At 38.1% G+C, this 23699-nt stretch overlaps 1 protein-coding gene across 7 annotated transcripts; it reads left to right on the forward strand.

Moving 5' to 3' along the window:
• The first annotated feature begins 267 nt into the window (after nucleotides 1–267).
• Nucleotides 268–20473, forward strand: ptpn11b (protein tyrosine phosphatase non-receptor type 11b). 7 transcript variants are annotated; one of them, XM_087781079.1, is made up of 16 exons: nucleotides 268–343; nucleotides 8051–8173; nucleotides 11678–11872; nucleotides 13612–13804; nucleotides 13873–13992; nucleotides 14077–14190; nucleotides 14352–14448; nucleotides 14560–14639; nucleotides 15046–15201; nucleotides 15484–15615; nucleotides 15851–16005; nucleotides 16807–16874; nucleotides 16938–17089; nucleotides 17325–17425; nucleotides 17501–17630; nucleotides 18661–20473. In XM_087781079.1, exons 1-15 carry the CDS (start codon nucleotides 330–332, stop codon nucleotides 17586–17588), a joined length of 1788 nt encoding a protein of 595 aa, XP_087637205.1. In that variant the 5' UTR covers nucleotides 268–329; the 3' UTR covers nucleotides 17589–17630; nucleotides 18661–20473. The 7 variants fall into 7 exon arrangements, with proteins under 7 accessions (XP_087637205.1, XP_087637207.1, XP_087637201.1 ...); XM_087781081.1 differs by having other exon boundaries at nucleotides 13876–13992; XM_087781075.1 differs by having other exon boundaries at nucleotides 15043–15201; nucleotides 18661–20472.
• The last annotated feature ends 3226 nt before the right edge of the window (nucleotides 20474–23699 follow it).

A 23699-nucleotide genomic window follows, 5' to 3' on the forward strand; every position in this document is an offset into this window, starting at 1 on the left:
TTTTTTTTTTAATACTGCATTTAGCTTTTTAGAAGATAGGTTAGCGCTAACAGCTAATGCCATTGGTTCGTTCTTGTCGTTGGTTAAATTTCAGTTTGGTTTCCGTCGAGAAAATACAATTGTTTTCGGTCATTTAAATAATTTAAGCGAAGACGAGCTTTCTTTTTTGCGGCTCCTCTTTGTCTTTTATTATGAAGGGCTAACCGGAAGTTGAGCTCCTCACCTCCGCGCGCTTCACCATCGGATTGGCAACAGTTCGGCTCAGAGTTCTCGGCGGCTCAGAGGAGACAGAGGCAGGTTCCAGACACTTGACAGCTTCAGAGACTGATATGACATCTCGCAGGTAAAGTCGAGCGTCTTCTCTCTCGGAAGTGTCGCCGTTCGTCGGGATGTGTTGAGCGGTGTGTGACGCGGTGTGTGAGCGTGTCGCCGAGATTCATGCGCGGCTCAGAGAGAACCTCAACTTTTAAACACAGACGCTTCATCATGTCCCTTGAACGCCATAAAAAAACAACCATAAAATACGTCTTAACATATAAATGTATTATCCAAAAGTGTGTTTGGTAACTTGCAGCTGCAGAACGCTGCAGACAAATACGACTGCATGCAGTCAAACTGTAGACTTTTCTCAAACTTTCAGCTTGTAAAATACCGTTTTTAAAAAAACATTTGCATTGTTGTATTGCATACTATAACTAACTGTCATTGTCGATGCACCTTCAGCATCAAGCTGGCTTTAATAGCTGTGATAATTGGGTTACTATGTAATTCATTTGCCTCCACACGTTTAAACTGTTGAAACAAAATCCTAAGCATATTGGCAGGTTAGTTCTATATTCCTTTACAGTCTCCAGAAGCAGCTCCCTAAATGTTTATGGACACTTTAACCTGCACCTTGATCCAAGTCGTGATAGAATTTCCCCCGAATAGATGCAAAACTTTTCATTTGTTCAATACAGTTTACCTGCCGTAAAGTTTCTCTGTGACTTATTGACAACGTTAGTCGTTGTGTAATCGAAACCACGTCTTAACTTTATTGAAGCTGGTCACTTGCAACACAAATATGGATATCCAACAGAATATGGATCAAATATAAAGAAGAATAGAACATAAAAAAAGATGAAATAATTATTGGGACTTGAAACAAAACGTTTTTTTCGTGGCAAAGTGGAAAAAGCGAGGCAATGACTGAGGTGAATAAATGATTTAAAAAAACATTAATAATCAATTGACAGTGTTTTATCACCAGATTATAAAACGTGTATAAGAAAAGATTTCAAATATAGAGTTGAAAAACTATTCAAAGTATCGTGATAAGTGTCCCTAGCCTGCTTATTTCTACTTCAAATTCTGTTTTCAAATCTCGCCGTGAGCAAATTTAAAGTTTGTAGTTGAAACAAGTATCTGCTCCCTATATGGGTGGAAAAGATGACCACAAATGTGTTGATGCAGCAAAGAGGGTTGTTTTTGTTAGTAGAGGTTCTGCTTATATTGTAGCAGTGCTTTGACCTGGTGTGTTTAATTCAAAAATATTGATAATGATTGGCACGAAAAAGAAATCTGTTACGCAATGTTATGGCTTAGCCAGGTTTTACTGGGACCCATGTGCAGGAATGATTTCAGTATTACGGTGTTAAGTTTAAGCTTATTTTTAATGAGATCATCAACATAATCTTTATCTTGACTCTGTGTAAGTTGATGTCAATAGAAACTCTGTTGTGTATTTTTGTAAATTTAAAAGGTAATAGGCTTTTTTATATTTCTTTTTTTGACAAATAAATGAAGTAAAACACAACTGTATTACAAGTTGAATCGAGCAGACACTAGAAAATTATTTAAAACTTTTGAAGACGCTTGATCCAAAGGCACAATTTTCTTAACAAGCTAATGCAGAAATTGGCTATATTGGTAATCCTGGCACAATTTGAATTCAAAGTTGTCCCTTTGTTTCTTTACATTCATGTGGCCTGATTAATTGGATTTTTTGCCTCAATCATTTTGCGTAATTTCCTTTTTTTTTTTTCTCTGTAAGGATTCCAAACAAAATGGCCTAAAGTTCTTGAATTCAACTGCCTGCTTATTATTTTTTCAACTGGCTTGATTTATGGTCAAACTTACTTTCAGCTCCTTCATTTTAAACACATTTAAAAAACATATTTTCCCTGTAACAAAGTCGATTAAAATCGCCCAAAAAAGGACCTCGTTATTTAAAACCTTTTTATAATTCACGCTAGTCACACATTGACATTTTGAGTGCTATCAAGTATTTTATGTTGTGGTACAAGTTCTCATCTCATGATTTGTTCCCCTTGAGCAGTGTGAGGTCCGCGTTAGAGGAAACTACAAAGTAAAAGGTTGTTGTCGTCACAGACAGAACGACTGTTGCAGTGGGTCTGGCTCTGCACTTCCTGTTCTAAAATACCACAACTGAACAATACAACTTTGCATGCCAGCTTGATGCGGCAGACCTGGGGCTTTCGTCACACAGTTTCCACGTAAAAAGATTTGATCGTAGCCAATAATTTCCAGGAAGCTTCCAGTAACTCCCATGTCTTGGAATTCCCAAGATATCCAGTGACGAGTCAGTAAAGTCATTTGATATTAAATAAAAGGTGTCAAACTATTTTAAAATTTAGAATTATTTTATAAAAGAATGAATAATTAGAATTCTTACTTTACTTTCAGAATGCACAAACTTTCCTCTCTTAGGAAATGACTCTCCCTGGAAGAGCATCTGTCACTGTAGACCATCGGAGCAGAACTCAGTTTTCTCGATAAGCTGACAGGAAAACAAAAGCACATTTGGGGGAATAAGATAGAGTGGCTGACATTTACAGACGACCTTTACAGTTGTAGAGTTTGTTAAATATGCAGTGTAATATTTAGTACTCGCTTTTTTTCATTTAAGCTAAATTATTCTAAATTTGTGACGGGTTTTCTCCCGAAACATGTGAAAGTGATGATCAATACAAGACTGTTAATTCGGCGCTAAGGTGACGTAAATCCTCCTTCATGATCTTCCACTGACGCACAAAAGAATATTCTTGGAGTCAGTAAAAGCTGTTGTTTGTCGCCATCTTTGGCTCACCAAATGCGCAGGCTGGTGGGAAAACATTTTCTATGGTAACTCCTTTTGTTAAATATCACATAAAATGCAAAAAAAGGCATGTTTGTTAAAGTAGTCTTAGGACAAGAAGTGTTGAGTTCACCTCAACTATTGAAAGTAGCTGTGATGGTAAATTGAATGTCCTCCTTAATGTCAACTTATGGTAACTAAAAAAACAAGCTATGTGTAAACTAATACGATTGTGTAAGTTGATCCAAACGTATAGATAACAAAATGTATCACCAGTTTTAGTAAAGTATGCATGTGTTGCCAACATAAAACTAGTAACATCCTGATGATTATTAATTCTCACAATTATTTGACATATTTCTTTGGCCAAAAGCTCTGCTGCTGTCGCATCTAAACAATGAATTCTGGGATATAACAAAACTGTTTAATTTTATTTATTCTAGTTAACACTTTTTTTTTTGTATGGTTTTCTCAGAATCTGTCTACAGTCGCAAAAGACATTTGTTTCACCCCCAACGTTCCCTTAAATAACAAAGTGTGTGTGGGATGATGTGTTTGCACCGAACTGTTTTCCTTCTGCTTAACTTCCTTCACTTTATTCAAAAGTAATTATAACGACACGAAGGCGTTCAATCTGGTAATAGGGAAGATTTTTTTTGTTTTTTTCTGTCCAACATGTGACTTTAGATGCGGAGATGCCCGTCTGCTGCGACACAGCAATGTTGGGGTTGGGAGTGTTTGCACCTCATGTAAATACCACAGTTCATCAGCCAAGATAAAAATAACCAAATCCACACCCCGAGTTTGTCTGCGACAAATATAGCCCGCGCTGCGTCTGTTGTGCAGCGCTAGCTACTAAGTATAACCGCTATTTGTCAGCAAGCCCAGTCTGTTCTGCTTTAAATATCTGACCGGGACTTTATTGAACTTGAGACATTATGTAAGAGGATCGAGCCGGCTGGATGCACACACTGAGATTTTCCCCTCCAGCCCCAGGCCTCCCCTGCAGCGCTTCAATAGAGGATTGGTTTTTACTCTCCCACCTCCTGCCGTCACCACGTCAGACAATAGCAGGTTATTTGAAATTGTGTTCTCTTTATCTCGCCTCTGTCTGGTTATCCCAGCGACATGGCCAGGAGCTGGAGGACGGGGTTACTTGTGGATGTCAAAGGGAATCCTATTCTTGGAAAGGCCTGAGTCACTCCGACGGCTGTAGTCATGATCTGAGGGGAAGGCAGGGGGGGGGGATGAGCCTGGCTTCAGAAACTGTTTTATAGAGGATTATAAGTTTCTTTCAAGAAATGTACATTTAAAAAATTAGGTCATTGACATATTGTTGTCATTGTTGTGGTTTCTGTTGCAGTACAGTTGCAGTACAAATAGTCATTTGGACAATCATTAGTTTAATTAATAAGATGTCGTGTACGTACTCAAATATGGCAATTATGGAATGGCACAGAGATGGGGTATACCACTGTCAAGGAGCTTGTTTTACTTGAAAATAATTACTTCTTAAATTCCATAACTGTGCTCACGGCCAAAATGTAACCTAACCAGGAATCATGGCACTTTACTAACGACATGGAGCCTCAACCACTAGTTGACCATGTAGTTGGTGGCGTTCCCAAGTGTTGACGACGGCAACAAACGACTAAAAATTGTGTTACACGACTGATATTTGTCACATAATTTTGTCGCTTTGGTTACATAGAAGTTGGTTAATTTTAGTTTCTCAGTTGGTGAGTAGGTCTTGTGTTGCATCAACTTTTGTTTTTACTTAGATGGCAAAACCATCCAACCTGTTCTTAACTAAGGTGGAACTACAGATCCCTTCCAATATTAAAACAATTTTGTTGAAAACATTTTTTTCAGTTATTTTGCAGAGAAACTAATACTTTTTGAGAACTTGGACATACAATGCTATTATTAATATTGATCCTGTTAAATATGTAAAGTTACATTTGCTTTCCTGTCATATACCCGCCATGCGACATTCTTGTTCCCGACTAAACCGTATTTACAACTGTATTACCACAGGATTACATGCCTAAACCCCAAAGAGATGTTCTGATGATTGTAGTAATCTTCTGATCTTTATGTGACGAAGCCTTAAAAAAAACAAAAATTGAAATGTTAAAGGGAAAAAACGTCAGCTTTAGACAGATTGACATGCATATTTGTACTTGGATGAATCCTAATCATGAGTAGAGCCCTGAATGGACTGTACATTTTGAGGTTTACATGGTTAAATTCCATTTGGAAATGCACAGCCATTATTAAAATAAATGTATTATTACATATGAATATTGGACGTACGAAAGTTTGCTCAAATGATCCAAGTGCAGACTGATATTCAAAAAAATAAATAAACCAAAAACAAAATATGGATTTTGTTTCATTCATTTTGTTTTCTTAGATGTGGTTCAACTGACTGAATCCCATCTTCATTTGTCATATATATTTATTAATGGATTCTTATGAAGACTCCAGTACCAATAAGATAATTTCAAAACACTTATATTATGTTGGTGTTTTTTCATCTAGATTTCTGAGGTTTTGAATGTTTTGCTTTTAACATGTGTGACTTCTTACTGCTGCTGGTCACCCAGCCAGAAAGCCTAAATTCAATGGATGAATTTTCATGTGACTATAGTCCCAACATGTGCTGTTTATGGTCGTTTAACAGCTTGTTTTAGTGTTTGTAGGTAAATTGTTACATCTTAGAAAACTTTAAACGATACAACTGGTCAAACAATGCAGATTTTACTTCCGCTCAGGGCATATGATATATTGCCTCGAGCTACATATTTTGAGTCATGGAAGTCGTTTTACTGAATTCGTTGCATATTATGTTTTCAAAGTGTTTACCCTTGTGTAGGTATGCACTGTGTCGAAGAGTGCCTCAGGATTGGCATTTTTTCCAACATGCCACCACTGTGGACAGACTATAAAGCATGTTAGTGAGGTGATGCAATACCTTACACTCATGTTTCCTCTCAGCAAGAATTGAGGCATTTGCAAACTATTGAAAGAACGGCATAAAAATGGGTGAAAGATGTCAAACTTGATTGAAAGTTATTTTAGGATGGATGCCAATTTTGTCAAGAAATCCTACCAGCCTTGTTTCCCCGGTTTTCATATGGACTTAGTGGCTCGTCATGTAGTTTCCTAGTCCCTCACTACAAAATAATAGCCTAATGGAATTCTGCTGAATTGGCTGGATAGAAGGATTTTCTCTGGCGAGCGCCAACCATGATCCGGTGTAACTACTCGGTAAGCGATTAGGTGTAATCTGGAGAGGCATGGCCAACACAGCTGTTGCATTTAGCCTAAGACGAGACGGCGAGAGCCTTGTTGCACCCTGATCTTGCCTGGCGTGTTCTGGCCGGTGTCTGAGCCAGGGAAGGCTCTGACACCGTGGAATCGGTATCACAGGGTGGACCAGCTTGAGGACCTGTTCCTTTGGTCTGCAGCGGTGAAGCAAGGGTGTCTGAGGCTGAAAGAAGAAGGTGTTTGGACAGAGATTGCCAAAGTTTACAGCATTTGAGTGAGGTGGGGAAAGATGGCAGGCGCAGGGAGGCTGATAGCACAGACTGGAGCTACTATCAGACTTGCTCATGCTTGTCCAAATCCCAGATTACAAGTCCCCCACCCCCTAACAAGAGCTCTCTTCTGCCCGTACTCTCTCGCGCTCGCTCTCCAAGAACATAATTCATAGATATTCTCGCTCACTGTCAACAAGTGTCATGTTTTATTCAGGGTGTACTACATCTGCCTTTGTAGTCTCATCATCCATCTTTGGTTTGTGGATTATAATCTGAGACTGAGACTAAGGACTGTGACAGGCTTCAACCAGAATGGTGAGGTAGGACATCAGAAGTCTATAAATGTGTTTATCATAACGTATTGTTCGTCATTTGGATTCTGCTCCTACTGCTTTACGGTCTGTCAGACAGTTTTTCCTCGCTGTAGGATTAGATATGGATTAGAATCGTAAGGCATTTGTGGCTCCAGCTGTATTATTTTTCTCTATGAAACAGAGGGATTAAAACGGCTACCGTGCGTAATCTGTCCACCAGCTGACACTCCTGACCTGTCGATGGCATCTCATTGTAGTATCCAGTCCAGAGCATACAATAGAAAGTTGTACTGCATGTCAGGATTGCAACCACATTGTTGCACAGATGTTGGTCAAGTGAGAATACTTTACGGAGAGTTTGTTTTTTTACAAGTTGGTGATATGTTCTATGTATGTCAGTGATGGATATTTTTCAGGCCTAACCATGACTGGATGTTCTGGTGACCACAGGTTTCAATAGTAGCTATAAATGTCCTATAGATGTTGTGCTTTTTTCACTTTCCAGCTGCATCAGAGGTCCGGACAGCTCAGACTGACCATAGTTAACGTGTTAGCCAGTTAACTCTGAGTTAATATTTAACACCGAAGAGTAGATCAGGAATCATTTGATAGAATGATCTGTAGCGGATTTTGACTGCCAAAGTATAAGCCCCACCACCTTCATGAGACTTTCATTATTAAAATACAGCTTAATCCATCAAAACTTCTTTAAAAAAAATGCTCCTGTCTAGACCAGCCCATCACTTTTCTGACGTGTATTATTTTAAACTACACCCTTGTAATCGTAAAATAATCATGTGTAAAGTTCTTGCTATAATCTGGTCTCTGAGCCAGTGGAATGAGGGAAAGCCCCTGATGAGGATAAGGGGGTCAAGTACAGTCTGGGTCAGTACGTCTGGTCCAATCAGAATATATTTGACCAGCAAAGACCTCCCTTGATTGAAACTGAGCCTGAAAATGTTTAGATTTTGATCGATAATGTAAATTAGACAATCAAGTTTATTCTCTTGAAAGTTATCAAGAGTTCTTTTGAATGGTACAGAATCCCAAACTAGGTGTTTCAAACAAAAATCTGTTCTAATTTCATCCAAATTTTTCTATTTAACTCTACGCAGGTGGTTCCACCCCAACATCTCTGGAATCGAAGCGGAACAGCTCCTGTTGACCCGGGGTGTCCACGGCAGTTTCCTGGCCCGGCCTAGCAAGAGCAACCCTGGGGATTTCACCCTATCTGTCAGGTACATCTGCTCTGTCCATGAGCTATTTTCTCTGACTGATCTAAAAGTTAATGTTTTACACAAGCAGGTTAGGGTAACTTTAGAGTTCATTATCAGATGTAGAAATAAAAAAAACCAACGTTACTTAAGCGTTTCTACTTAAAACAGTTTGTGTCAATGGGGAGGGTTTATGTTTTTATGTTTTTATATATCTATGGATAGAGAGATATATGGATAAGGATTTATGTGCATGCATAGATACAGTAGATGGATATAGATATACGTGGACAGAAAGATATATAGAATTAAATGTATATATTTTTGAAATCTATATATATTTTTTAGAATTATGTATCTGTACTTTTGTGTAAGGGAGGAAATCTGTTTTTTAAATGAACATTAGCCAACAGGTTCACGTAAGGGACCTGGGTAGACTTTGACCTTGGCGGACGGTGGTTGGTGTGCATGTGTGTTTGAGTGTGGTCATAAATCACACACTCCACAGGAAGACCGTGGAGGTGATTTGTAGCCACATTTTGGGGCTTTGGATCAACTTAAACAGGCACACAAACACTCTGAGGTCAACTTGCCAGCATGCACAGGAGCACCATCTGCCACAGACGCCAGGTCACTTTCAACTAAGAATAGAATATGAATGTATCTAAAATCCAGATAAAAAGCATCAATTAATGCATTTTCCTTTCATATAATTTGTCCGTCTGGTCTCTTTAAAATGTAGAAATACTCCACACAAAAGTCTTAATATCCTATTATGTTCCTTTAAAAAAAGAAAAACTAATTCAAGAGAGTTCTTGTGTTTGTCCATCTTAATTTAAAATTCAAATCCTTTTTTGAAAACACAATAGCAAGAATTGATTAAATTAATGAAGATGAACCTTTATAGCATTTTGTTAAGAATGTTCTATTGAGTTAAAAAAATGTTTACTTCTCAGTAGTCTTTCCTAAATTTTTCCAACGTTCCTAAGTAAAGATATTTCCTTAAAAAATTCTACTTACTTTTACAGGTAATCTTACAGGGTATAGTTTGTAAAATCGGCTAGAAGAATAAAAATATAATTAGATAATTGCAATCCAATGCTATGGTGTAAGAGTCACTAGAACTTCATTGACCCAAGTTAAGAAAAGATACTCCCAACCCATACTTGAGTACATTAACACGTTACTCCAACACTTACTCCATTAAAAAAAAGGCAAATGTCTACATTATATAAAAACACAAAATCATCCACATTTACCTATGGAAAAAATGGAAATTTAGACGCTACTACAATGGACAATATCTTGGGGATAAACGGTGTTAGAAATGTTTGTGTAGCTTTTGTACTGTAGTTGTACTTTTATTGAAAGGTACGAATCTAATCTTGTAGTTGGTCAACAGCCCCGTGTGTTTTTTTTCCAACTGACTTCACTAAGCTGAGAATCTCTTTAGACCAAAACAACATTAGGACAAAAAAGGAAGGGAAATATATATTCCTGTGAGTAGATCTTGGTTTTCATATCGAATGCTCTTTGTAAACTCAAAAGTATCTAAAGGGAAAATTCAAAGAACAATCATGAGAGAGAAGTTTGCAGGGCGCATAACCACTGAAGGGAAATGGATTTTCTGCTTGCTATCTATTATGTAATGCCAGTCTGGTTGTACTTGAGTATGTTTCCATTGCTGCCAGGCTATTTATAGAAGTCCACAGTTTATTACAAGAGAAAGGCTGTATGTGCTGCCAATGCATTTGTCAAATTATCAAGCATTTGGCATAAGATCAAAAACATTTTGTTCTACATTTATCCAAACTTTACTCCTCATGGTAGCGATGCTCATGCTGGGTATCCATTGAACTAGTTTATTACTTTTGTCATCTGCTGAAGCTCCCAGAAAGTGAAGAAGTAAATCTCATAGATCTTTGGGAAAGTGCAGAAGTGAAATATTGACATTTATCAGTTTAAAAATGTGTCATAGTTATGATTGTGTCATTAAGCATTTGCTAATTTTGTATTGCTCATCATGATGAGTGTCTTTTTTTAAATAAGCTAAAATATCTATCTGCTTGTTATTTGTTCAAACAAGATGTTTGCGAAAATTGTTAGGGTTGCACATAAACTATATAGTAGTCATTTAAATTAATATTGTTTTTTATGTAGTTCTTTTATACATCAAGGTCTGATATAAAAAAAACAAAAAAAACAGCATGATCCATTTGCGTTGCTGCACGCTCCCTCTAGGATTCCATAAAAGTTATCAGCATCTGAGAGACGGAGAGAGAAGTGCACATAAATCTAATAGGGTGTGTTTTGACTCGTTTTTACATTAGCAGTGTTTAACTGGGAGCGAAAAGAGGCTCTAAGAAGGAGCCTCTTATGGACCATCTACTTGTGGCATCCTGCCAACAGCCAGTAATGGAACCATTAGACAAGTATCAGAAATGATCCAGCAAAAGGGAAAGTTGCAGTTTGGACATGATGCATGACGCAGAAATTCCCAATATGCAGTGATGTGTGAGCTACTCTGTGAAATATAACGTCAAAATCACCGGTAATGAATCAAATTTGGGCCATTTGATGTGATAATTTTCTGCTAATCGCTCACAGAAAGAGGTTGTTTGTAGCTTCAGTCTTCACAGACTCGCTAATATGTTTACAGGATGTTCAAAATTCCTAAGAACTCCGGAAGATGGTTTTAATGGACAAGTCGACTTGTAAAGCTATACATGTCTTGAGTGGCACTTCCTTCTATAGTGATCTTTATCAGAGGCAGACGAGTGCGTTCATGCAAAGAAGCTGTCGGAATTTAAATAATTAAAATAATTCCCAATTATTTCTGGTTTCTCCCTTTCCCTTTTTTCTATAAATGAAAAATAATACAGTTATGGGTACCATCATTGGCATCACTGGGAGCACTGTGTTGTTTTATTCCCCCAAAAATATGTTTTTAAAGTCACTTCGTAACTTTGGCTTTTTCTAGAACTATTCCTGCTCCTGTGCTATTGTTAGCTTCACTTGAGTCAGCATAGTAGAGGCAAGGTTGTCATTTATTTTTAATTAAATATTTGCTTTGTTTTTATACAGTTGAAAGCCTATCATGTTACCTTTTTTTTTTGTTTAAACATAGCTATGAATTCCCTTGTATTTTATCAGAAGAGTGGTGGAATAGCCTCGGCTAAAATATAATGAATATGACGCAAGCACTGATGGTTGCATTGCAAAAAACATGAATGACATTCACCTGTTTCTGAAGTAATAATGGTCTGCACTTTCCTCCCACATTCCATAAAAGCTCAATTGTGAGTTATCTCTGTGATATTTCTGACTGGAAACAATCTGCAGGAGATATTTAACTAAAGAACATATTATACTAGTAATAACATCATGCTTTTATACACTGTTGGAGAAAATGTATGGACAAACATGTTTGTGTAGGTCTCTGTGTAGGTGGTAGTTCAAGTCCCTCCGGCTCTCAAGTGAAATATGGAAAGCACTATACGAGTGTAACGATTGTCTTTTTTCCTTCAGGCGTAATGAGGAGGTGACCCACATCAAGATCCAGAACTCGGGGGACTACTACGACCTTTACGGAGGCGAGAAGTTTGCCACTCTCGCTGAACTGGTGCAATATTACACCGAACAACAGGATCTGCTGCGCGAGAGAAACGGCAATGTCATCGAGCTGAAATACCCACTCAACTGCAAAGACCCTACGTCTGAGAGGTTCGTGCTCAGTGCACCCACACACATGAGAGCCTTTACTAATCCAACCTTTTCATTCAAGTTGAGAAACATGGGTTTCTGTTTAGGTTAATTGTATTATATTAATATAAGTATTAATAATAAGTGTAGCCTCAAAAAAAATTATAAATACAGCACATGGATTTTAAGTATTAATAAGGCAAATAAAATATTATTTTTTTTAACTCAATTCAGAAACACAGATTTTTTTTCGAACTTCACACAAGAGGCCTCAAGCTTGTTTTACAATTGGTGGGCAAAAGCAAAGTGTACATTCGTCACTGTGTCAGCTGTGACAGGAATTTACACTATTGTCTCCTTATTCTTGGAAGACTTGTTTATTATAAACCTTTTTGTTATTTTTGGTATTCGTATTCTTTTTATAATTGTTGCCATTACATTTGACACATGTGATTTACAGCACCTTCATCTTAAGCAGTTTTTATTTGTGTCCTTGATTTTCTGGAACTCCTGTGTTATTCTCAGTATTATCTTGACCTTTAAAGTATATATTTTATTGATTATTGTTTTGATTGTTTAAGCGCTTTGTGACCCTGGTCTGGAAAAGCGCTATATAAATACAAATTACTTACTTACTTGTCATAATCTTGACTCGTAAAATCATGGAGCAAACATGAGAGTTGCTTTTTAAACTGCAAAATGTGGCTTAAGTTCCAGCACAAGTGGGAGCGGGGAATTCCGACGTTCCCTTTGATACTGTTAAGTTTTTGTTTTTTTCACCTGCAACACTATTTGAATACTTCTGGGTTTCTACGCAGCCTCAAAAAAAAATCCTTTCTTGAAGGTGTGTATAAACAAAAAGGCAAGACAAGTATAGCATGCATAAATATTTGTATCCTCTCGAGCGAATCATCAGTGGGTGGTGGTGTTTTTGCTGGTGCGTACTCTGTATTTACACACATTTGAATAAACACAGGTGGAAAACATTCTTTCCACTTCGGCACACTCCTCCACACCTCCAGAGATTGTCCTTGAAATCCAACTCAATCCTGCATGTTAACTCCTCATCTGTCTGCGTCACCACCTCATGTTATGTACACATCTTCTATTTTTACCCATCAGCCCTTTTTTTTTTTTTTTTTGCATTCTGACCGAGTAATGTAGGACTTGAAACGCGTGTAGTCATGGTTTTTGTGGTACTTTTGTGCGCCATGTTTTTCAGAGCATGTTCTTGCTCACCACAATGAGGGGAAGATATGCAGATGTGCATTTATTTGTTTTTATGATCAGCAATGTGTGACGTTATAACTGTTTATTTGCATCTCTGACTTTCTCCACCGGCATGTGCTGACACAAATGTTTTAACCTGAGGGCAGGATAATTAACTATCTCCATCTAGCAGTGCATACTAGACATGCAGAGACTTTTCATTTTTCCACTAGTTGTTGCCACAAGCTCACGCATATTCCTTCAGTATATACAAGATGCCATATAAATCTTAGAGATTTAAAAGATTTTCTGGGACATTTTTTGGCATAATTGGTCACAAGTCACTAAAAAGTCCACAGGTCATCATAAAATGCTTTAAATAACTAATTTAATTTAAGAATCTCTTATTGAAAATCATTCATTAGACTGTCTTGATAATGCCTGAATATTTTTTTGTTGCCTTTTGTGACATTTGATGCGGAGGTAAATATGTTTTTTGTAAACTCCAAATTGAATCCAACACCTTATACTGTTTTTTCTGTTCTTCCAAGGTGGTACCATGGACATCTCTCTGGCCGGGAAGCAGAGAAACTGCTCACTGACAAGGGGAAGGCTGGGAGCTTCCTGGTGCGAGAGAGCCAAAGTAAACCAGGAGACTTTGTGTTCTCGGTCCTCACCAATGAGGAGAAACACGAGAATGTTGACCGTAAAACCAAAGTAACTCACATAATGATTCGCTACCAGGTAACTAGCAACTTGTAATCCAATCGTCTTCTACCCGTCAAACTGAAACGTCTCCATGTTTCCTCCAGCAGGATGGCAAATACGACGTCGGTGGCGGTGAGAGGTTCGACACTCTGGCGGATCTGGTTGACCACTATAAGAAAAATCCAATGGTGGAGAAGAGCGGCATCGTAGTTCACCTCAAACAAGTGAGCAAGGAGCCTCCAGAGATGTATCTTTATATCTTGTATGTAAATATATTGTCTGAGCTTCAATATATGTTTCACGTTTAGCCCTTTAATGCAACAAGGATTAATGCAGCCAACATTGAGAATCGGGTACGAGAACTCAACAAAGTAGCAGACAACTCTGAGAAGCCTAAACAAGGATTCTGGGAAGAATTTGAGGTAAGACATTATATAATAAACGACTGCATCGGCCAACTATGAGCATATACCAAATTAAAAAAAAAGTTTTTACTTTTATCATGAATAAGTGAAACAGGTTAGAACATTTTGTTTTTATTCCTATATATAATATATAACCTTTTGTCATGTTATTCTTTCAGGTACTTCAGCAGCAGGAGTGCAAACTGCTGTATCCCCGGAAAGAAGGCCAGAAACCGGAAAACAAGAGTAAAAACAGATACAAGAACATCCTCCCTTGTGAGTTCAGTGTCAAGCTGCCGCTTCCTGCACCTCCCACTTCCTATGGAAAACATGACGCAAGTGAGGACTTTTATGTACCTGATCAACTTTCCACTCTTGTGTTTTCAGTCGACACCACTCGCGTTGAAGTTCAGGAATCTGATCCAGAAGTTCCCGGTTCAGACTATATCAACGCCAACTATATCCGAGTGAGTCGACACGAGAACACGCGCAGCAACACACTCTTAATCTTGACAACAGGTCTTGCTCAAGGACATCTTTATTAATCCTTGCAAGGATTACAGCTTCATGACGAACCTTCAAGTTACCTGATGAGGCATTTCTCATAACAAAAAGGTTTTCATGCAAACACAGACAAGAAGAAAGTTCTCAGCCAACAATGGCAGGAAGCAGAGGCGATGAAGCCGTTTGTGGTCGGCTCAACTTTTTCCATTCAATGAAAAAACACTTTAAATCTTACAAAAAGATTCATGTCAACTTCAACTTCATCCGTCAAACATTCAACCACTCGTGCCCTACAGTTATACATATTAATCGCATCATTTGTGACATTTGAAATAATTTGTATCTACTTGTTTAATCCTTCCTCAGCAGACCTTTCATGACGAAGGTCGTTGTGCAGAGTACGGCAAAGTCTTCATCGCCACACAGGGCTGCCTGCAAAACACTGTGGTGGACTTCTGGAAGATGGTGTATCAGGAGAACACACATGTTATTGTCATGACCACCAAGGAGATGGAGAGAGGGCGGGTGAGTCGTGTGTAATAACTTTAATTCCTTCTCAACAGACTTGTCATTAACTATAAATAACCTTTTTCAAACCACTTGTCTGCATGAAAAGACATCACTGTATCTGTTGGAGGGAATGATGTGGTCGTTCTGGTCAGTCCAACTGTGTGAAGTTTGGGGGTGGGAAAGGAACGGCTAACAATTATACAATGACAGTTAAGCTGATTGGAAAGCTGCTTGGGATGATCTGGATCTTAAGGTGGTCTAATACCTTAACCCTCTCCCTGCTCTGTCTCGTTTTAGAACAAATGTGTGCGCTACTGGCCTGACGTGCACTCCACTAAGGAATTTGGAAACGTGTCGGTGAGGAACATGGAAGAGCAGACGGCGCCGGACTACGTTCTGAGGAAGCTGGAAGTTACGCGTCTGGACCGGGTAGGGAAGGCAGTAATCTTAATCAGCACTGACACACTGACCTCGGGTCAGATTATCCAAGCAGCCGCACACACGATCTGACTCCTACATGCAGTAACTCACTGGAAAGCTTCCATCCGAGACATGCAATCCTTTGTTTAGTTTATGTGAAAATAGTTCAATCATTTTCATGGTCAACGTTGGTGTGTTACGGTGTTACTGGTCATAATGATTGTCAACTGTGCTCGTATTACAGAAAGAGCGAGCCAGGTACATCTCGCACTTCCAGTACCTGACCTGGCCAGATCATGGTGTTCCGAACGAGCCAGGAGGCGTTTTATGGTTCCTAGAAGAGGTCAACCGCAGCCAAGCCTCCGTTCCACAAACTGGACCCATTATCGTCCATTGCAGGTAGGATTAGTTTTAAAACTGTCAGTAGAATAACTCATATTTCATAGGACTTAGTCCAAGAAATTCCATTCTATTGGACTATTAAAGGGTTTGAGAAACGGTGTTGTAACTGGAAAGAAGTTTAACACTAAATAAGTGAAAAATTATTGACAAAAGAAATCGAGATTTCAAAGTAACAGCAACACTGTCGAGAAATTTTTTGTCACAACAACAAACAAATTATACATACATTTTGTCACCTTTTCTTTAACCTGTTAATGACCATGTAGTATTTTTTTCAATGTGCGTCTCATGACTGTCGAGTCTTTATTCTCCGATAATAGCTTCCTGGAAATCATAGTGCAAATAAATATGGCCACAGTACATTTTTTTCTTAAGAACTTTTTTTTATTCTCGCTGATGTTGCTCACAGCTCCCTCCGCTTCTCTTTAGTCGACCGTGCTCGTTTACATCTGTGGTTTCACTCATGTCATAAAACGACTCCAGCGTTTTATGACAGCCAAACATTGTAATAGTCATGATGTTATTAATGTTAGCATATGGAAACAAAATGTAATTACTCCTGTTTCAACACAATTATTCTTTATTATGTCTTTAAATATTGGGTTTTCTATTTACTTTTACACTTTTAAAATGTGCGGTTATTACTGTAGTTGTAGTGATCAGATCTATAAATTCACAAAAGTAAAACCAACTTTAGAATAACTTTTTGATTTAAACTCTTTTGAATACTAAAATATGTGCATCAATAAGTCATGCCTAACGTGTGTCTTCTATTCTAATGCTCTGCTGCCTCCACAGTGCTGGCATCGGCAGGACGGGCACGATCATCGTAGTGGACATCCTCATTGATGTCATTAACCGTCAAGGTGAGATTTGAACAAATCCATGTTCATGTAGCTTTAGTAACCCTGCCGACTGCCTCCATGTAGGCCTGGATTGTGACATCGACATCCCCAAGACGATCCAGAGGGTCCGACAGCAGAGGTCTGGGATGGTCCAGACTGAAGCGCAGTACAAGTTCATCTACATGGCGGTGCAGCAGTACATAGACACGTTTCAGAAGAGACTGGAGGAAGAGCAGGTACCAAGAACCAGAAGGATAGATGGGAGTATAGATTAAAACAAATCCTGAATCTTATTAATATTGTGAAAAACCTAAATCCAAATAAAAGAAAAAACACATGTGAAACCTCAAGATTCTCAACATAAATCTAAAATAATCCACTCTATTCTATCCTGGAATATTTCTGAACTGTTCTCTTTGACATCATGTTCATTCTTGTGACATCTGTATCGTTCAATGTGTGACTTCACAGAAGAACAAGTCAAAAGAGAGTGAATATTCCAACATCAAGTATCCTCCGATGACAAACTCCAGGTCCAAACTCAGCGTGGCGTCTTCGCGCTCTTCATCTGTGTAAGTTTCACTCCGGCATCAACAGAGTTTTTCTACCAACCGTAATGGAAACTTGTTCTCTCTGTTGTGTCGCAGGATGACAAACGACGACGCGTCGAGCGTGTATGAGAATATAAACTTTAAAAGCCCACAGACGTCCTTCAGCAGTTACACCAGGAGGTAAAAGTGTGTCTGAGGATGTCGGCTGCTGTCTGCCTGCCTCACTGTGAGTACTTTTCATTTAACACTTACATGTAACAACTTTCCTTTTGCAATGTACCCTTAAACTACATATACTGTAGGGAGGAAGCTTATTTGTTTGCAAAACAGTGATGTACTTCACTTTAACTCGGATATCAATATGTTGGTTTCAAACTCTGGCCTTATTTTCGGCTCACGCTGCAATACCACATTACTTCTTGACCACCTTGTATCAAAATAAAGTTGTTTTTATCGCTTTAAAAAGGTACTCATTTATTTTTTTATTTAGAATTGGTCTTTTTTGTTTTTCTTTATATAAAATTAAACTTTTAGGTAGTTGACATGTGTGGTTAAGCTTCAAAGAGGAAATCTTTCACCCATTTTGTAAAGGTTGTGGAAAAATGCGTTACTCGAGTTACTTAACCGGATTCTTGACTCCTACACATATATACTTGTTACTACACTATCACAACACCAGAGACCGGCTCAGCAACAACGCTCATGTCAAGACCGACAGAAATAATAAAGAATGTCAAATTAACTTTTTTTTTTATTATTTAATTGAATTTTTTTAAATCAAGGGGATCAGATGCTGTCAAACCAAGCATCAAAACTGTAAATCTCAGTAGTATTTCAATATGTAAAGTAAGCATGCATGAGTGACGACTGCAAATTAGTGTAACATTGATTTTTACATTGTATGAAAATAAAAGCTATTTTCACATTTGACGATCTTTTAATTATGAGCTGTGTAACCTGTTCCACATGTTGATCAATATGTAAATAATAATATACTAAAGTTTAATTTGCTTCCACAATCATGAAGATAGAAACGACTATAACAGTGGAAAGAAAAGGTAAAAACAACATAATGAGAGCTATTACTATGACAATAAATCACTTTTAAACTGGATAGAAGGAAAGTCTAAATGTATTTTGATTGTACTGTTCTCATAATCCGGTGACGTGAGTACAAAGTAATTAAAGCTCTGTGTTGCTTTCCCATCAGATCCATGTAGTTGTGATTTGGACATTAACTTGTGTCTCTGCTTCAGTATTGACTGAGGTGTCGTTTCACCAGCTACTGAAAACCTCTCTGGAGAACACGGACTGTAACACTGTGGCCCCAGACTGGAGAGCTGACTTGTCCCGATGGAACCTGTTCGTCAGGCGCGGACCACAATATATGTAATGTTGGCAGAGTCCCGCACCAAAGATGTGGACCCCTGACCCCCCTCGCCTGCCTGCTCTGCTCCAGTCTCCGAAGCCTTTACCTCTTCTACGCTGAAGTGCCTTCTCACAGGAAACATGTCGCTTCTTTCCAAAACCCTCCACTTGATGCCCAAGAGGGGTGTAAGCTGTAGTCAAACCCCAACCATGGTCAAGGTCGAAGATGACCCGTTCCAGTCTACAAGGATTTGGCGCCACATAAGGAAATGGAGATGTTTTATACCTGGAAAGGATGAACAAATCCTTCAAGAATGACCCTATTTAAATATTTTAAGACACTTTTAACCTCAGGAAATGATCCAAAACGACTGAGCGAAGAGGAAAAGCTGATGATTTTTGACTCTGCTACCATGCTATCCACCAATGGAACCGCTACATTAGGAATGAAAGTGTGATGTCGAGCTACAACAACCTTGTAACACGAATGACGACACATGAATGCAAAGGAAAACCTGACGGGCAGCAACATTTGAGGGACACCTGAGTGAGCGTCCTTGTATCTCAACACATCTGACATGGTCCAACATCTGTTGACCAGGATTTGTCACAAGACGAGAAGGGTGGGGGGGGTTGGGTTGGGTGGTGATTGCAGTGGGCCAGATGGCCATCTGCCTGAGATTGAAGAATAGATTTGTCTCTGAAAAGTAATTTAGAAGATGGCCGTAATCCAGGCATGATCGCACGGCCAGTGTGCCCGTGTCACCTAATGTGAAAAAGAAAAGCCCCCCCTCAGACATTTTTCATTTAGAAAGGTTCATTACTAAAAAGAAATAAAAAAAACAACAATCCACACCGTGCTTTTCTTCTCCGTCCATTCCTAACCTCTCTGAAAGCATCACTGGTCACATGTTGCTGCTCTGCTCGCCACATCAACGGATCTATTGCGCTTCGATGACGGCACTAGAAAAATCTCTTGGCTGGATATCTATATTTCAATCAACGATGCTTGATTATGCTTTTGGAAAGCACAGAATGTATGTAGAAGACAAAACTCAGGATTATAGTATCTTGTCGATCCGGATATTAACAGGTTAATAATTTTGTCAAATATGAACTTTCATTCGTTATTAATCATTTATTTTTCTCCTCACGTTGTCCTCGATGTCCAGTGAAGGAAAAATGACCCGAGTGGTTTTTATTTATGAGGTTGTGGATATTTTCTTTTTTTTTGCAAATGGTTTTCACTTTGCCTCTTTAAATCACATTTTGAACATCAATACTTGAAAGTGTGAAACTGCTGAATCTGTCTGCTGAATGTGAACGTGTCTCTCGTAGCTGGTTAGTTGTTTTTGCCATCAGTGTTTGTTTTTTTTTTCTTCCCCAGAACATCAAATCTGATTGTGTTTCTTTGGTCGTGATGGAAATTGTGATTTTTATTTATATTTTACACCACTGAGTAAATATGGAGAGATGTTTTTGTATCTGCTTTTCTTCAATTTACTTGAACATTATTGTTAATCTTTACTGTTTTTATTCTCCCTCCGACGGTGGCACGTTAACTCCACTGATTTATTTCGGGAGGTGCTTCCTCCTCTTCCTTGCACTGGCTGAGTTGTACAGGCTTCACCTGCCGATGTCCCGAGCTGCTGGGAACATCTAATGGTTTATGATCGTCAATAAAAAAAGTTTCAATAAAGGTTTATGATGGAATGAGGATCTGATTTTTATTTCGACATGTGGCAACGTTATGATTTCAGGAGGTCGTCGTTTGGAGGAGTAGTGACCTAGTTTCACCACTAGGTGAGTTTAATTTTTTTTACATTTTGTTCCAAATGACTGAAAACTACTACTGATCGATGCCATACAATTTTCAGTTTCATCCAATAGAAGAGATACTTGCTGTCTGGAGATGGAACAGAAGTCGTCTCATCTTCCTCGAAGGTACACGATCAACATTCTCACTAGAAAAGTATTGACACAGGAGCTCATTTGACAACATTAAATCACTTAAAGTACTTCTTTGATTAGGTATTATTGACTTGGGGCGAAATTTAACTATTGTTTAATTTAATATTTTACTCACCAACTTAAATATTTGTCTTCTTAGTCTCACTCACCTAGTAGTTTGTGAATAGATGGTACTTAATATACTATTAATCTGATGGGAAATATACTTTATAATTCAATAAAGTTTAAAGTATTAAAACATCGTGTGTGTATACAGTATATATAATTACAAAAACGTGTAAATAATGAAAAAGAAATGATCAAATGATTATTAAAAAAAAATGTAAAAGAAAGAATTTAATATCTTAAATACCTGGACTTTGGAACGGCCTGCCAGAGGAGATAAGACTGAGATAAAACATTATTTTATTTAACTATATAATGGCCTTTCTATTTCTTTTCATTATGTATTTCTTTTTGTCACTATTGGACAAAACATTAATTTCATCACAAAATAGTTTTTTAATTAAAATATGTGATCGAATTTTATACATGCAATGATCCTCTTGTTGTATTCTGTCGTTTTGGTCCTCCATACATGTATGTGTATATGTGTATATATATATATATATATATACACACACACGCACGCACGCACACATTGTATCTATTATTCCTCCCGTTTGCAGTATACAAACGGCTACATGGGGGCGCCATTACGCTACTAATATAACTTTATATATTAGTGTACTTAGACTTGCATGGCTTAATCTTTGAGACAAACATATGCTACTGGCAGGATCAACCAGGCTGAAGTCTGCAGAAACGTCAAACACTAACCATCAAAAAATAATATTAAATGTACGAATTTTTTTAATGTTATGAGATATTTTGTAGTAATTTTGATTCAATATAGTAAATATTTCGTGTTTTTCGGTGCACTACATAACTATCCAGTGAGGTTTGGTCATAATATAATGGTGTGTGCCCCTAAATATTTATAACTTAAATTACATAATTCAGTCGTCTTTTTTTAAATTAATTCTTAGATCAGCTGATGATTGACAGACAAGGTCGCTTAATGACTTTGTAAGATGTGAATACCTCTGGAGAACATAATGCAAGTCATGTCCAGGCGTCGCACATGAAGGGGAAACAAAGGCGACCTTGAGTTGAACTCTCAATGACTCCTGGTTTCTGTCACTGACTATTACGTCTCGCTCATAAAGAACTCTTTGTGTTGTGGTCCAGCCCATCCAGAATATGAAGTCTTGTATGACTCTCTGTCATGCTGACTCTTCTGAACACTGTCCTGGATGTTGCCTCATCTTGGCTGGAGAAAATCCTGGTAGAAGTCTCAGGTGTTATATATACGTTGGTATATCATTTAATGATTTGTTTTTTTCACAATAACACTAGTATATTATATATAATATTGAAATACTTTGCAGTAACACTAGTATAATATTTACAGTACGTGGCAATTCTGTTGACCCATAGTTTACTTAACTAAAGATAAATGGTGCACATGAGGTACATTTCTAGAGTAAATACGTGGTGACCTCAGGACCTTGGGCTGGCCTACTACTTACCTACTACCAGGTCACTGACGTTGTTGTACTTCTAAACTCTTCCAAACGTCACGCCGCTCACCTCAGTGACCACTTTGTCTGATCTCTATCTGCAAACATAAAGGGAACACGATGGTTCCAAATGTCTGACGGAGCTCAGTCACTCCCTCTGCTTAATCACTTCACTGTTATTGGGCCCAACACTGATGAGCTTTGTTCACATGACTCACGTTTTGATCCTGACCCTGAAGCAAGCATGTGCTGGTCGTAAAACAACTCACCCATGTGTGATGACATCTTTATCACGGCCTGTATATATACAAGGAAGCAATTGTCCTGCATGACTATGACTTTTATTCCACATTACCGGCACTTGTCTTCAGCTTAGTTATTGCTGGTGTGTTTCAACCACCATATCTGTGTTCATTTGTCAAAAGCCCGCTCGTGTTTGGGTTGACACATCTTTTTCCAGGAACCACACACTTCACCGGATAGTGTGGGAAGTGTTGTTTACATGCCCATTGATCAAAAGTGTTGTTTTGATGCTCTAAACAAACAAGGAGCAACAATGTTTTAATAGTTGCAGGCTGACAATTTTTTAAATACCCAACAGGAAGTATGATTTTTATACTTTGAAGCTCAATTTGTTTTAATGATATGTGTTTAACCTCCTTGATTAATTTAGCTTCATCATCAGTTTTACTCTTATTTTTATAGGTTTCTATGTTAACATTAATCTACGTTGATTTTGAGCAAAAATCAGACGGACCATGTAAAGTGAGTTGTTGGCCCTATTTTGACCCATGTTCCATGATGGCGCTGGTGCTGCTGAACAGTAATCGCCAAAACCAACACAAGTTTTGGCGATTTATTTTTAGTTTTTTGTTATTTCTTATAAAGTCTTATAAAGTATGCCGACTGTCTCGCACTCTTAAACAGTCTCGGCTGAAAGTTACAAATCCTGTTGGTAATTAAACAAATTAACCCTTAGTTTTTACTAGCAAAATAACACACAGACAGTTAGCAACTTTAGAAAAAAACTGCTTTTGTTCTGAGGAGATTTTTGTGTTTTTTAATTCTTGGAAATGAAATGAATACTGGCCCGACACCAGTGGCATATGCAACGGTTGGAAATCATCTCCATCCCTGTTTTTAACAAAAATGGACATACTTGCTGATTTCTGGCCTATATAACATAAAGATAACAAGCAGGAAGTGGGACAGGAAGTAGATAAGGGACTTTGCCAATAAACTTCCTGTCTGACCTAAAATTTTGGAAGACTATTTTGACACGTATTGTGTTGTCCCTTGACTTTTGTCTACTCTGGTGTGAGAGGAGTTTAACTGGTGCAGGATATTTGGTCGAAACTTCATGAGGCAAAACATGATCAATACATTTGCTTTTT

Source organism: Callionymus lyra, chromosome 19 (genome assembly GCF_982586985.1).
Source record: "Callionymus lyra chromosome 19, fCalLyr1.hap1.1, whole genome shotgun sequence".
NCBI classification, from domain to species: domain Eukaryota; kingdom Metazoa; phylum Chordata; class Actinopteri; order Syngnathiformes; family Callionymidae; genus Callionymus; species Callionymus lyra.